General features: G+C 47.9%; 1 protein-coding gene across 2 annotated transcripts in view; it reads right to left on the bottom strand.

Moving 5' to 3' along the window:
* MCU (mitochondrial calcium uniporter) overlaps positions 1-14,949 on the bottom strand; it is a 774,118-nt gene that overhangs the window by 260,857 nt on the left and 498,312 nt on the right. For both annotated transcript variants that reach the window (XM_086922280.1, XM_086922281.1), the window contains one exon: positions 8,186-8,255. In XM_086922280.1, coding sequence (XP_086778406.1) covers positions 8,186-8,255 — 70 coding nt within the window. The remainder of the gene's footprint in view (positions 1-8,185; positions 8,256-14,949) is intronic.

Raw genomic sequence — 14,949 nt, 5'->3', positions numbered from 1 at the left:
CATTTGAGAAGCTGCACGAGCTTATTGGCATTATCTTCATGAATAGGTTATTACATTTGGAGGGAATATGGGACGTATTTTGTCAGGGCTGGATTAAACCGGAGGGGAAGAAGATGAGGGCACATGTGCAGTGTTCCAGGGACCCTGTTTTATGACGACACCCTGTGGTGGTCTAAAACGTTCTCTGTTTTAGACTACAAATGCCCTACTTGGGCCACCTGTTCAATAATACGTTTTTTAGGTTTCACCTGGCGTTCACTGCACAGCAGTGTTGCGCAGGTGACATTTTTTGATCTCCAGTATGGGGCTTTCACCCGTCTCTCTCTTCCATTGGCTAGCTCCATAAATGGAGGCTAGCCATTGGAAGAGAGATGTGGCAATCCTTCTCGGAGCAGATTCGTGGGCGTTTCTGTGTTTTTTAGCCCCGCCCCCTTTTCTCCGTCATGCAGCGGTGGGTGTTTGTTTATTTTTTTTTTCAAAGCTTTGTTTTTGTCATTCCTCTTAAGATCGATTTACAAAAGGGGGTGGTGATGAACAGAGTGTCTGAATTGAGCAGACCACTCTTACCCAGTCCAAAGATCAGGGCTTGATCCATCACCGTTATTTATCTCACTGCCCCATCCCAGCTCAGAACCTGGCTATATGCAAATCAGTCTGTCCCTGGCCCAGTGCATCATGGGAACAGGGCAGACTAAACTACCAAGCCAATTCTTTACCAGAAAGGAGACAAGCTACCGGGGACCGGTTTCTGGCATTTCAGCCTCTTCGGCCCGGCTTGCTTGAATCCTGATGGAGCAGTGAGAAAGGGACTCATGTCTGAGTATACCCTGCCACACCTATAGTGGCCAAAATCGATTTACAAAAGGGGGTGGTGATGAACAAAGTGTCTGAATTGAGCAGACCACTCTTACCCAGTCCAAAGATCAGGGCTTGATCCATCACCGTTATTTATCTCACTGCCCCATCCCAGCTCAGAACCTGGCTATATGCAAATCAGTCTGTCCCTTGCTCATTGCACCATCAGGATTCAAGCAAGCCGGGCCGAAGAGGCTGAAATGCCAGAAACCGGTCCCCGGTAGCTTGTTTCCTTCCCAGTGTAAGAATTGGCTTTTGTAGTTTGGTTTGCCCTGTTCCCATCATGCACTGGGACAGGAACAGACTAATTTGCATACAGCCAGGTTCTGAAACTGGGATGGTGCAGTGAGCTAAAAAACGGTGTTGGATCTAGCCCTGATCTCTTGACTGGGTGAGAGTATTCTGTTTAATTCAGAGACTCTGTCCCTCACCACCCCTTGTTGTAAATATTTTTGTCCACCCTAAGCGTGGAAGGGTATACTCAGATGTGAGTCCCTTGCTCATTGCACCATCAGGATTCAAGCAAGCCGGGCCGAAGAGGCTGAAATGCCAGAAACCGGTCCCCGGTAGCTTGTTTCCTTCCCAGTGTAAGAATTGGCTTTTGTAGTTTGGTTTGCCCTGTTCCCATCATGCACTGGGACAGGAACAGACTAATTTGCATACAGCCAGGTTCTGAAACTGGGATGGTGCAGTGAGCTAAAAAACGGTGTTGGATCTAGCCCTGATCTCTTGACTGGGTGAGAGTATTCTGTTTAATTCAGAGACTCTGTCCCTCACCACCCCTTGTTGTAAATATTTTTGTCCACCCTAAGCGTGGAAGGGTATACTCAGATGTGAGTCCCTTGCTCATTGCACCATCAGGATTCAAGCAAGCCGGGCCGAAGAGGCTGAAATGCCAGAAACCGGTCCCCGGTAGCTTGTTTCCTTCCCAGTGTAAGAATTGGCTTTTGTAGTTTGGTTTGCCCTGTTCCCATCATGCACTGGGACAGGAACAGACTAATTTGCATACAGCCAGGTTCTGTAACTGGGATGGTGCAGTGAGCTAAAAAACGGTGTTGGATCTAGCCCTGATCTCTTGACTGGGTGAGAGTATTCTGTTTAATTCAGAGACTCTGTCCCTCACCACCCCTTGTTGTAAATATTTTTGTCCACCCTAAGCGTGGAAGGGTATACTCAGATGTGAGTCCCTTGCTCATTGCACCATCAGGATTCAAGCAAGCCGGGCCGAAGAGGCTGAAATGCCAGAAACCGGTCCCCGGTAGCTTGTTTCCTTCCCAGTGTAAGAATTGGCTTTTGTAGTTTGGTTTGCCCTGTTCCCATCATGCACTGGGACAGGAACAGACTAATTTGCATACAGCCAGGTTCTGAAACTGGGATGGTGCAGTGAGCTAAAAAACGGTGTTGGATCTAGCCCTGATCTCTTGACTGGGTGAGAGTATTCTGTTTAATTCAGAGACTCTGTCCCTCACCACCCCTTGTTGTAAATATTTTTGTCCACCCTAAGCGTGGAAGGGTATACTCAGATGTGAGTCCCTTGCTCATTGCACCATCAGGATTCAAGCAAGCCGGGCCGAAGAGGCTGAAATGCCAGAAACCGGTCCCCGGTAGCTTGTTTCCTTCCCAGTGTAAGAATTGGCTTTTGTAGTTTGGTTTGCCCTGTTCCCATCATGCACTGGGACAGGAACAGACTAATTTGCATACAGCCAGGTTCTGAAACTGGGATGGTGCAGTGAGCTAAAAAACGGTGTTGGATCTAGCCCTGATCTCTTGACTGGGTGAGAGTATTCTGTTTAATTCAGAGACTCTGTCCCTCACCACCCCTTGTTGTAAATATTTTTGTCCACCCTAAGCGTGGAAGGGTATACTCAGATGTGAGTCCCTTGCTCATTGCACCATCAGGATTCAAGCAAGCCGGGCCGAAGAGGCTGAAATGCCAGAAACCGGTCCCCGGTAGCTTGTTTCCTTCCCAGTGTAAGAATTGGCTTTTGTAGTTTGGTTTGCCCTGTTCCCATCATGCACTGGGACAGGAACAGACTAATTTGCATACAGCCAGGTTCTGAAACTGGGATGGTGCAGTGAGCTAAAAAACGGTGTTGGATCTAGCCCTGATCTCTTGACTGGGTGAGAGTATTCTGTTTAATTCAGAGACTCTGTCCCTCACCACCCCTTGTTGTAAATATTCCTCTTAAGATGGCGCCTGGGCAGTAGCTTACTTGCGAAGCTGCTCTGCAGTGCGGTGCGGTCTTGTTTTTTTTTTTGGTGCGTGCGGTTTTATCATTGTTGCCTCGTTCTCCTTTTTTTTTGCTGCTTGCGGTTTTATCATTGTTGCCTCGTTCTCCTTGCTGGAAGGAGGCACTGCAGAATATGCAAATGATGGCTGCCACGGCTGCGCAACTTTACTGCCGCACGGCCAATGCTTGTTGCATCTTGTGCTGCTCGGTGAAATCAGCGCCCGCCATGTTGTGCTCTTCTGAGTCACAGCCGGAGCCACCCCCTCGGTCGAGTTCCTGACTGCGTCGGCGCTGCACACAGCAAGGTGAGGAGTCCGTGCCTTCCCCGGGAGAGACAGAGCAGGGGGCGAGCTGCTCTCCATCGTCTACCTTGTTTATCTTGCTCGCTTGGAGTAACTTCGCAGATCTCTTTGACATGCAAACTGAAATTTTGGATTTTGAAATGGAGACGGACGGCATATCGAGACGCGTATATTTCAAAGCACGAGTGCTGTTTTGCTTTTTAATGGCGTGGGCTGCAGTTGCTGGACAAATCCGCTATACCATTCCCGAAGAAATGGAAAAGGGGTCGTTCATTGGAAACGTCGAAAGGGATCTCGGACTCCAAACTGTAAAGCTGTCGGAGCGCAGCGTACGGATTGTTTCCAGAAGTAAGACGCAGCACTTCAGCTTCAGTTTGACAAACGGCTATCTCTCCATCAGAGAAAAGATAGACAGAGAGAAGATATGTGCGCGCGCGAGCCAATGTCTGTTAATTTTGGAGCTAATTGCGCAGAATCCTCTCGCACTTTACCAGTTTGAAGTCGAAATTCAGGATATAAATGACAATGCGCCCAGCTTCCAGGAAGAGGCGCTGTTGCTGGAAGTCAGTGAGATCAGCGCCCCAGGAACACATTTTTCACTGCCTAAGGCCAGCGACCAAGACGGGTCTGTGAATTCTATTCAAGACTATCACCTGATGGAGGATGCAAATTTTAAAATAGTTGTCAGCAGAACCAGTGATCAAATGGAGGCAAAACTAGTTTTAGAAAGTGCCCTAGACAGTGAAAATGTGTCTGTGCATCACCTGATACTGGTAGCCACAGATGGGAGACCCCATCAGGTCAGGAACATTGCAAATCCGAGTGTTTGTTTTAGATGTTAATGACAACCCACCGGTGTTCAGCGACTCTGTGTACAAAGTGACTGTCGAGGAAGATGTGGCAGAAGGCACCCTGCTGACTATAATTACAGCAGCAGATGCAGATCAAGGCATTAATCCGGAGGTCATCTATTTTGTTGGTCTTCTTCCGTTGGGGCTCCCTCAAAAAGCACGCATTGACTCTCAGACGGGGGATGTGGACTTTGAAGACACTGCATTCTATGAAATTAAAATTCACGCAAAAGATAACGGAGGTCTAGTAGGTGAAAGTAAACTTGTGATAGAGGTTATTGATAGAAATGATAACTCTTCCACAATTACCACCACATCTCTCTCCACACCCATTTCAGAAGATTCGGAGCCTGGCACAGTGATCGCTATCTTGAATGTGCATGACAGAGATTCCCTGGAAAATGGCAGAGTGACTTGTTTCATCTTGGGACATTTCCCATTTCAATTGGAATATTCTTTTAGTATTTACTACAGTCTAGTGACGGTACAGCCATTAGACAGAGAAGAGGCCTTTGAGTACAACATATCGATTGTGGCTGAAGACCATGGAACACCTTCCCTGACAACAAGTGAAACGATCAGGCTACTTATTTCAGACATAAATGACAATGCACCTGTCTTTGATAGCCCGTCCTTTACAGCCTATGTCAAGGAAAACAACCCAAAAGCAGCCTTGATTTTCTCAGTGAAGGCCAGAGACAGTGATTGGGACCAGAATGCTAGAATCACATACTCTTTAATGAACAGTTTTAAAGAGGATGCTCCTCTTTCATCATACCCCTTACACAGTTTATCTGGCTAGTCTTCTCCAGTATTTATCCAGCTCCCCCGCTGTGTGCAAGATATCAGTTTTATATCCAACTGCTCCATACTCGTTTTACTGAACTGCCCCCCGCCATGTCCAACTCAATACATTCAACTGCTTTGATGTCGAACAACCCTCTATATTGAACTCCCGCTTTTAAGCATAAAGTCACCAAAAGCCCCCCAGACTACACTGCCTATCAGCCCCTTCTCCAGTAGTTTTAGATCTTTGATCTCTTCCCTGACCTGGCACACAAGTAATGCACATAACAACTGCTACAAACATTTGTTTCAAAACGGTGTGTTACACACAAAAGTGTGTGTGTACATATATTAATTGTATGGTAACTGCAAATGGTCGCTATGGTCACAGCTTCTCCGAATAGAGGTGAGGACACTCATTCTTGCATTCTTACCAGTGTAGGGTGTCAGAGTACTTTACATCTAGCACACTACACATAGACAATCAATCATAGGTGTGCAAATCAGTGTAAAGGAAATCTTACAGAAGAAAGAGGACTACAAGGTGTAGGAGACACATGTCATTCATACTGGTAGGCAGGATAGTATGAATGCTTAGCCTGGAAGAGCACAAAGTAAGAATTTAAAACGTAACACTATGGTTGGGGGTTCTCTTTAATAAGTTTTCTTTAATATTCAGAATTGATTTATATCCAAATGAACCCTATTTCCAACGCTAGGATAAAAAAACAGACGGGAAAAAAACAAAGCTCTAATCTATACCTTGCAGTTTGCATGCAGCTATTTGATGACAGTTAATCGCTCACTGTGCTACATTAGGAGTATAATGTGCGTAAGTCGGGCAGTGACTGAAGCGTGGAACCCCCTCTTCTGGGGAGAGCACCGTGACTGGTATATTGGGTCCTGTTCTCAACTTCTCACTCCAAAAGATTTCACAATGCGAACGTGTGTTTGTTTTCGTTGCTCCGAGCGAGGTGTGACGTCAGCAGTGCTCCTGCCACCCTTGGCAGGCCGGGCCCACTGGTCCGAGCTGCCAATCTGTCAGAACGCTGAAGCTTGTGGTGTGGTATCCTTCACCGGGGGACTTTTAAAGGTTTGCCAATCATTGGGTAATACTAACACAAAAACAAAACTTTCACTTGAAGTGGCTTCCCGCTTCTAATCTTACACACATTTTGATGCTGTGTGTATATCTAATTCATTCACACATGTATATGTGGCTCTGTGTGTAGCTCTGTGTGTGTGTGCGTGTGGGGCTCAGTGTGCGTGTGGGGCTCTGTGTGCGTGTGGGGCTCTGTGTGCGTGTGGGGCTCTGTGTGCGTGTGGGGCTCTGTGTGCGTGTGGGGCTCTGTGTGCGTGTGGGGCTCTGTGTGCGTGTGGGGCTCTGTGTGCGTGCGGGGCTCTGTGTGCGTGCGGGGCTCTGTGTGCGTGCGGGGCTCTGTGTGCGTGCGGGGCTCTGTGTGCGTGCGGGGCTCTGTGTGCGTGCGGGGCTCTGTGTGCGTGCGGGGCTCTGTGTGCGTGCGGGGCTCTGTGTGCGTGCGGGGCTCTGCGTGCGTGGGGGGCTCTGCGTGCGTGGGGGGCTCTGCGTGGGGGGCTCTGCGTGGGGGGCTCTGCGTGGGGGGCTCTGCGTGGGGGGCTCTGCGTGGGGGGCTCGCTGTGTGTGGGGGGCTCGCTGTGTGTGGGGGGCTAGCTGCGTGTGGGGCTCTGCGTGTGGGGCTCTGCGTGTGGGGCTCTGTGTGGGGGGGCTGTGTGGGGGGGCTGTGTGGGGGGCTCGCTCTGTGTGTGGGGGGCTCGCTCTGTGTGGGGGGGGCTCTGTGTGGGGGGGCTCTGTGTGGGGGGGGCTCTGTGTGGGGGGGGCTCTGTGTGGGGGGGGCTCTGTGCGGGGGGGGGCTCTGTGCGGGGGGGGCTCTGTGCGGGGGGGGCTCTGTGCGGGGGGGCTCTGTGCGGGGGGGCTCTGTGCGGGGGGGCTCTGTGTGGGGGGGGCTCTGTGTGGGGGGGCTCTGTGTGGGGGGGGCTCTGTGTGGGGGGGGCTCTGTGTGGGGGGGGCTCTGTGTGGGGGGGGCTCTGTGTGGGGGGCTGTGTGTGTGGCTCTGTGGTTGTGTGTGTGGCTCTGTGGTTGTGTGTGTGGCTCTGTGGTTGTGTGTGGCTCTGTGGTTGTGTGTGTGGCTCTGTGGTTGTGTGTGGCTCTGTGGTTGTGTGTGGCTCTGTGGTTGTGTGTGTGTGGCTCTGTGGTTGTGTGTGTGTGGCTCTGTGGTTGTGTGTGTGTGGCTCTGTGGTTGTGTGTGTGTGGCTCTGTGGTTGTGTGTGGCTCTGTGGTTGTGTGTGTCTCTGTGGTTGTGTGTGTGGCTCTGTGGTTGTGTGTGTGGCTCTGTGGTTTGTGTGTGGCTCTGTGGTTGTGTGTATATGGCTGTGTGTGTGTGTGGCTCTGCGTGTGTGTGTGGCTCTGCGTGTGTGTGTGTGGCTCTGCGTGTGGCTGTGTGTGTGTGTGCAAATGCAATAGGTCTCGCATTTGCGAGAGATTAAGCTATTGGCATTGTAAATGCCAATGCCATTTATTTATCTGTTTTCAAAACCAACACATAAATAAAAATGTTGCCATTTACAATGCCAATAGCTCTAACTTTTGCAAAGGCGAGACCGTTGCATTGTAAAAGCTTGTTTTATTGTGTAACGTGCAGGAGCTCTAGAAGGGGTGAAAAACCAACAAAGTGTCATTAACAAGGGAATTGTCTCTTTAAGACCTGTGAAATACTGGGGGGGGGGGCGCGATGTGGCTGGGTGTTGTCCTGGGAAGTTGTTTCAGCAGGGCCTGCCACACAGGGGGCGGGGCGGGCGGGGGGAGGTGCATGCAATGCCACTTGCCAGCAACCAGCCAGGCCAGTGCACAACCCTTGCATCACCCCATCTCTGCCTGCCATTGCAATCCATGCTTCTGAAAGGTAAGAAAAAACGTGCATTTGCGTTTCAAATGTCCGATCCTGCAGCAGCACACTTCCAAAGCCCATACATGACAGTAACCCGATTCCAGGTCCCATTCTCCCGATTTTTTTTTTAATCTCCTACTTTGCTATTCTGAAATGTTGGCATGTATGCATTACTAAAAATAATAATTAATAGGACCACAAGGCATAATTAGGAAAATAAACATTCTAATACTCACCATCAGAGGGCACCGCCGTACTACAAAAGACCACTCTCTGGCTGTGCCATGCGGGGAGCCTCTGATGTACCTACAAAATGAACGAGAAAAAGTTAGAATATTTCGCAAGATGGACACAGGTGCTTTCCCAGAGCCCCACTCTCCCTCATTTCCCCATCCCACTTTAAGGTGCAGCCTCGATCAACAACTAAATGTAACCCCAGCAGCTGGTGTGAAGTTTTTACAAAACTTTTGAATCGCACTGGAAATATTTCGTATTCATCTAATGTCAGTGTCTCATTGATAAACGTTCTAAAGCATACCGGTGTACACTAGAGTAGCGATAACGCGAGTCTGACGACGAGATCTTGTGCAAGGCAATAGACTGGGTTTTAGCACAACAGCAACACCGCGGGGGTAGCGGAAGTGAATTCCGCCTCCTTTATATGCAAGGGGCTCTACTGACGGGCAATTCACTTTTTTTTGGTTTTAACAATGCCCACCGCAAACTCGTGGCTGCAGCACTCCAGGGCCGGCTCTAGGCTCATGGTGGCCCTGGGCAGGGAGCATAGCTAGGGGGCCCGGAAGAGGGGGTCCGGGCGGGGCGGAGCGCGCAGGCCAGTAAAGAGGGGAGGGGGTCAGGGAGTTTAGAAGTGGAACAGAGCCGGAGGCCGCCAAATCCCTGCCAGGGGCCACCACGCAAATATGTATCCATCCTCAGAGGATTAATATATTAAGGATATATTATGCGCGTGGTGGCCCCTGGGGTTTGGTGGCCCTGTGAAGGTGCACAGCTTGCACATGCCTAGAGCTGGCCCTGAGCACTCTACTGAACAATGACCTATTAGACACAAAACCTTGATATGAAAGTCTAAAAGTTAAATATGTAATTACTTCTAAAAGTAGCGCCACCCGATTGGTAAATCCCGAGGATTGAAAAGTACTTAAGCACAATTAAGCTTCAACACCCAAGATGCAACTAGTTATCATAATGGACATCCACGAGATACATTTTCCTAAGGCTGTCAGCTCAAGTTTAATTACGTGGGAAGTACAGAAGCCTTCTATATAGCTCAGTGATTTTTCTTTTTTTTTTTAAGCAGACACGCACATACAAGTATAGCTCTACCCTGATCTGCGATGGGCGTACAAAGTGTTTGCAGCACACAGAAACATCCCAATCCATCCCTCGTACCTGCTAGTCAAGTATATAAGTAGGTCGGAACAGAAACCGACCGAAGCAAGGTAATGGAGCAATGCCAGCCTCTGAATAAGCAGAGTGCTGAACGCTGCTTAGCATCATCCTCAAGACCTGCACAAAAACAGAGGGGCAGCAAAAATGACAACGCGAAATCTTGCATACAGCTCAACCCGCGCTTTGGACGTCACACACGATTCACACATGTTCGCTTCTTCATCGAAACAAGTCACCAGGATTTTAAGAGGGATGGAAAAAGTGTGCGAGTGTCTGGAGAGCTGTATCTCCAAAAGGGTGTGGGCTATTAAGTTAAACTAGGGATTCTTTCCAAGAGGCATATATAAGCCTTATATAATATAGTTAAGGGAGGGCCTTTGAATGTGTGAACTAAAATCTTGTGCTTCCCATAGCTCCCGCCCAACCGGCATTTTGTTGCCTCTGGCTCTGAGCTTTCCGTTATTGCATTCAGATATACATACATACCAAACAGGAGCGAACATGCACCTAAAATAGCCAAACCCATTGTCTTTGCTTGTTAGCAGTGTCAGATAAATGAGTAACAACGATGTTGTTGTGATTAATAAGAATTTATAACGTTACAATTCGGAATATATGAGGCAGTGAATTAAACACTACTAAGAAGGTCTTAAGGTCCGTGGGAAGGATACTAGACTTCAGAGTGTCACTTCGTGTTTTTGCCAATAACATGAAGGATATGACTATGGGGCCGACGATGGGGACCCGTTACAATCTCAGTTTTTAATTACTGTAGAGTATAAGACCCGGTGGGACCATCGTAGCGTGCTCTCCACTGGGCATTTCCCTGGTGGGCTGGGGTTCTTGGATGCCGATTTTGAAAGCACTGGGCCGCCTCTGGTGCCTTTGTCACTTTTTCAAGCGACTCGAGATTAACAGCAGCAGGCACAGTGAGGCTTCAAAGGAGAGGGAGGGAGGGAGAAGGGAGGAAGAGAGAAGGAAGGTAGAGAGAACACTATCAGAAGGAGAAGAGAGCAAGGAGAAAGTGTTCACGGATGGATGGAAAGCCACAAATAGCTCAAGGAGACAAATGGAGTGGGATCACTTGGGAATCTTTGCTACAGCTGCTTTTGGTTCCACAGTCCGGCCATGTACGTGTGTGCTACTTCAGCTATAGGTGTGGTGCTTGTGTGCCTGAAGACGCCAGTAGGACTCCAGGGAAGGTCGTATTGCACACTGTCATTGTTTGCACCCGGCCCAACTCATTCTGCCCTCACTGCAGCCTGCTTGCAACCGTTCTGTGTTTTTACAGTGCAGGCGGCAATCCGCAACCTGCCTGCACTTTTAAAGGGGATTAGAGATCCCCGTGCAGGCGGAGTCAGTGACTGCACCTACCAACAAGGGGATGTCTGGAGTGTCCCTGGGACCTGCTCTCATGGAACGCACTGACAGTGCGTCACCCGAGAGCTCTTTGCCTCTGCACCCACGTCTATAATATGCCATGGGCGCGGAGGCCAAGGAATCCCTTCATTTGCACAGGGCACGTCCCTAGGCAAATGAGGGAACGCCCCCTATTGGTAGCGCCGATACTTTAAGTGCGCCAGCGCATCACAGAAGGGGACTCGCAACCATCTGCATCCCCTTCTGTAATACCAAAGTGCACTGGGGCGTGAAAAGCCGGCGCAAACCCCTGTTGCGCCCCGGGTCACTTATTGTAATATGGCCCCAGGTCAGTAACTGATTACTGTCAGTACAAGGGTCAACTGTCTACTGCTGTGCCCATCATCTGTCTTCGTAGTGCTGGTTTCTCCTCAGTAGTGAACCTGTTTAAATTGTTGAGAGCTACCAGGGCATTGCCTGATTTTAAAGGCCATTACAGGTATAGGGAGACCCAAAAAAAGTCTGGACCTGGGTGACGTACGGTATAGAAAACAATGGTCCTCAAACCAATGATTTAAACAATTGATACTATTTCAGTGTTTCCTTAGTTAGGAGCTAAAGTAAAGTTAGTGCTCCTTAAAGGCAAACGTGTCCAACCATATACCATTCCTTGTTTTGTAAAACCATCTGTGTATAAATGAAACCTACATTTTCAAAAACATGACAAAGTGGATGTGCAGAGACTTCAATTTGGTAAGTCAGCAGCATGAATTTATTTTCATTCCAAACTTATTTGCATTTTATCAACAATAATATCAGTGGTTGCTCCACGGGGAACGTGCAGAGAAGGAGTGCTCGAAGGTTTGGGTGGGTGGGGAAGTATTCCCAATGTGGGATTAGAAGAAAAGGTAGAAAGATTAAAGGTGAGATTGATCAAGTGTATCAATCAAGGTGTCCTGACCCAGTGGTCTATTTTACATAGTCTATTTACAATTGTTCATACAATCACAGATTGTAGTCATCTGTGGCGCGTATTCATTAGGGACGCCGTGGGTCCAGGTACAGGGGGATGTGTTCGTCGATGTTTCGACTCGACTTGTGGCCTATGGGAGAGTTGAGCCTTTGCCTGTGAGTCTTCCTCAGGACAGCATGGGGATGAGAAGGGGGGAAATCAACTTGTGGTTAATAACTCTCGTCCTCACTGGTCATAGTGGGAAGGGTAGCCATATCATAGGACTAATTCAATCTCAATCGGATGCCTGGAAGGTCAGTCCTGAAGCCAATTCAATTGACGAGATCTGTGAGATGTGTTCCACAGCGGACAGTTATAATAAGTTATAATGAGATTTTTTTTTCAATAAACTTACATTATCTTCCTCAGCCATGCAAGACTAAAGTCTGATATTCTGAGTAAAACGTACTTGGCAACGTCATCGGAAGTCTTCTGCAGCTTCCCACAGTGTTCTACAGAATAACTAGAGCTCTAACAATCTGCATTTATGAGAACAGTATAGAAATCCTCAATGTAATAAAAGCTGTTAAACCATAAACATTTCCTTTATAAATCAACATAATGAGGAAGAACTAGAGCACTAAATTTGTATTCACGAAAAAAGTGTGGCACGCCTGAAGTCATTTTGATGAAGCCAAAGCTGAAAACAAAGAATTCCTTAAGAAAATAAAACAAGGGGGCTATTTTTGTCATAGAAATTATGGTTAGTGCTCTACAAAGCAAACATGGGGACACATTTTCTAGGAGTTCTCAAATACCTTCCTCAATGTTAGTAAAACATTCTGACATGCAAATTCCAACATGTATTTCCAACACCACAAGCAGTCTTTCAGCTAACTCCCTAGTAATCAACTGCATTGTAACAGAGTTCTAATGAACAACTGACATTTTGTATTAAAGACAAAAGTGAGTCACTCATGAAAGTCATTTTGTTGGATGAGGAGCTGTTTAATTTGAAGCTTACAGTGGAAACACCCTGACCGGATTTAGACTAGACTTGGCATTAATACAGACCTTTACTCAGAATCCATGGTTTTCTGGTTTTGGTATACGCATTTAGTAGTTTAAAAGATGTTTATTGAAAAAAAGGCCCCTAATGGGCGTGAGAGAGTTAACACGTGAGAAGCAATTTCTTCCTGTTTGATGAATATGTATTCTAGGTTTAGCATATTCTGAAAATTTTCAAATTCATGCCAACGAGTTAATGGGGAGAAGGGGGGGAGGGGGGGGGAGGCAGATACAAAGGGAGGGCCAAAATTGTTAATTGCCAATAACCTAAGAAGGATGCTAGCGGTCCCAAATTTAACTTCCAGTACCATCATCCATCTTAAATTCTGCCTACAGCCCATAGCGGCAACCACAGCAGCGAGACATCTACTGCTTTGGCATTCAATCTGGTTGAAACGTGTAGTTTAACTAACCCTGGATATCATTAGGGATTGTATGTCGTTAGACCAAGTATATAAAGATAGTCTTCGGTCATAAAGTCCCTGCTAATCATAGGAGATGATATGAATGTGTGGGAAACCCCTAATATGCTCAGAAGCAAATGATAAAGGAAAAATTCGGGCAAGCTACTAAAATTGTGAAGGAGATACCAACGACAGTTGCGTTATACATATCATACCTTAACCACCATGGACTTCAGAACTACCTGGGATGGGTTCACAATTCACATCACAGGTTTTTACTACCGAGACTCAGGTTTTCCATCTTTCATCACTTGGTAGTATTTCAATTCACACCAAGTGGGCACATAAGGATTTCAAATGTCCCTGTGATAATGTAACAACCCAATGTGGAGAAGTGTGGCTCACTGGTTAGAGGAGGCAGACCTGGAAGCAGAGGTCAGCCCGGGACCAGGGTTCAATTCCCGGCTCGGCGGGGTCTTGAGTCCTAAAATGTCCATGGACTCGATTCATGGGTTCACACACTGCGACTCTGGGCAATAGCTTGCTTAATCTCCACAACGGCCCCTCGCGGCAGGATGCCTGGCTTTCACCTTGCGGATACCCTGCCGGGGTTATCTCACAGGGGAATACCAGGACGGGTTCCCTAAGCTGCGCTTAGAAACCGGTTGGTTATTTGCGCTATATAAATTCCTGTACATCTACACTGTAAGTAACCATCTTCTGTAAATTTTAAAATGAAGGTAGAAAAAAGTACCTAAGGCCCTCCTTTTAAGTGAAGGTTTGGACACATAGAAAATAGCGTACCAATACCTGATGGAAACGCAGGATATAAAGACTATTTTTGCTATAGCGTCCTTCCTTACCTATGTAGTAAACACGAGGAAAGTATTAAGGTTTATATGTCTATGTAAGTAATTTATAAAACTTGACTGTTACTCTGAGGAGTGTCCTGGCGCTGTAGCATAGGAGCCGTCAGCAGGAAAATAACAGAGAAAAAGTCTAGGTGGAGGAAAAGAGTATTTCCGGAATACCAGTGTTTCCTCGATGGCTCGGAGAGTCAGTGGCAGCTTGTTTCAAAGGGAGAGGCCTAGGAAGGAGAAAGATCTGCCCCCTTATACGATGACTGGTGGCAGTCACTTTTCGTAGGTGTAGATTAGGCTCATCCTACTTTGGTTTTATTTGATTTTTTATTATAGGACCATTAATTTAATTTTAAAGAATATTTATCTGCATCTTGTCTATTTTTTGTTATAAATGTGTGATGGTTTTTCAATCAATCAATCAATCAAATACACTTATAAAGCGCGCTACATACCCGTAGGGTCTCAAGGCGCTGGGGGGGGGGGGGGGGGGGGGGGTGGGGGTGCCGCTACTGCTCGAACAGCCAGGTCTTCAGCTTCTTCCTGAAGGAGAGGTGGTCTTGGGTCAGGCGCAGGTCGGACGGGAGGGAGTTCCAGGTCTTGGCGGCCAGGTAGGAGAAGGACCTTCCTCCTGTAGTCGCTCTTCGGATGCGGGGGACGGCGGCGAGGGCGTGGTTGGCTGATCGGAGGTGGCGTTTGGGAGCGTAGAAGTTGACTCGGCTGTTGAGGTAGCTCGGGCCTTGGTCGTGTAGGGCTTTGTGTGCGTGGGTGAGGAGGCGGAAGGTGATTCTTTTGTTGACGGGGAGCCAGTGAAGGTCTCTCAGATGTCCGGAGATGTGGCTGGAACGTGGGATGTCGAGGATGAGTCTGGCTGAGGCGTTTTGGATCCGCTGGAGTCTCTTCTGGAGCTTGACGGTGGTCCCGGCGTAGAGGGCGTTGCCGTAGTC

The sequence above is a fragment of the Lissotriton vulgaris genome, chromosome 5 (genome assembly GCF_964263255.1).
Source record: "Lissotriton vulgaris chromosome 5, aLisVul1.2, whole genome shotgun sequence".
Classification (NCBI taxonomy): Eukaryota; Metazoa; Chordata; class Amphibia; order Caudata; family Salamandridae; genus Lissotriton; species Lissotriton vulgaris.
Note: the sequence above shows the minus strand (reverse complement) of the source record. Positions and strands in the feature narration are given on the sequence as shown.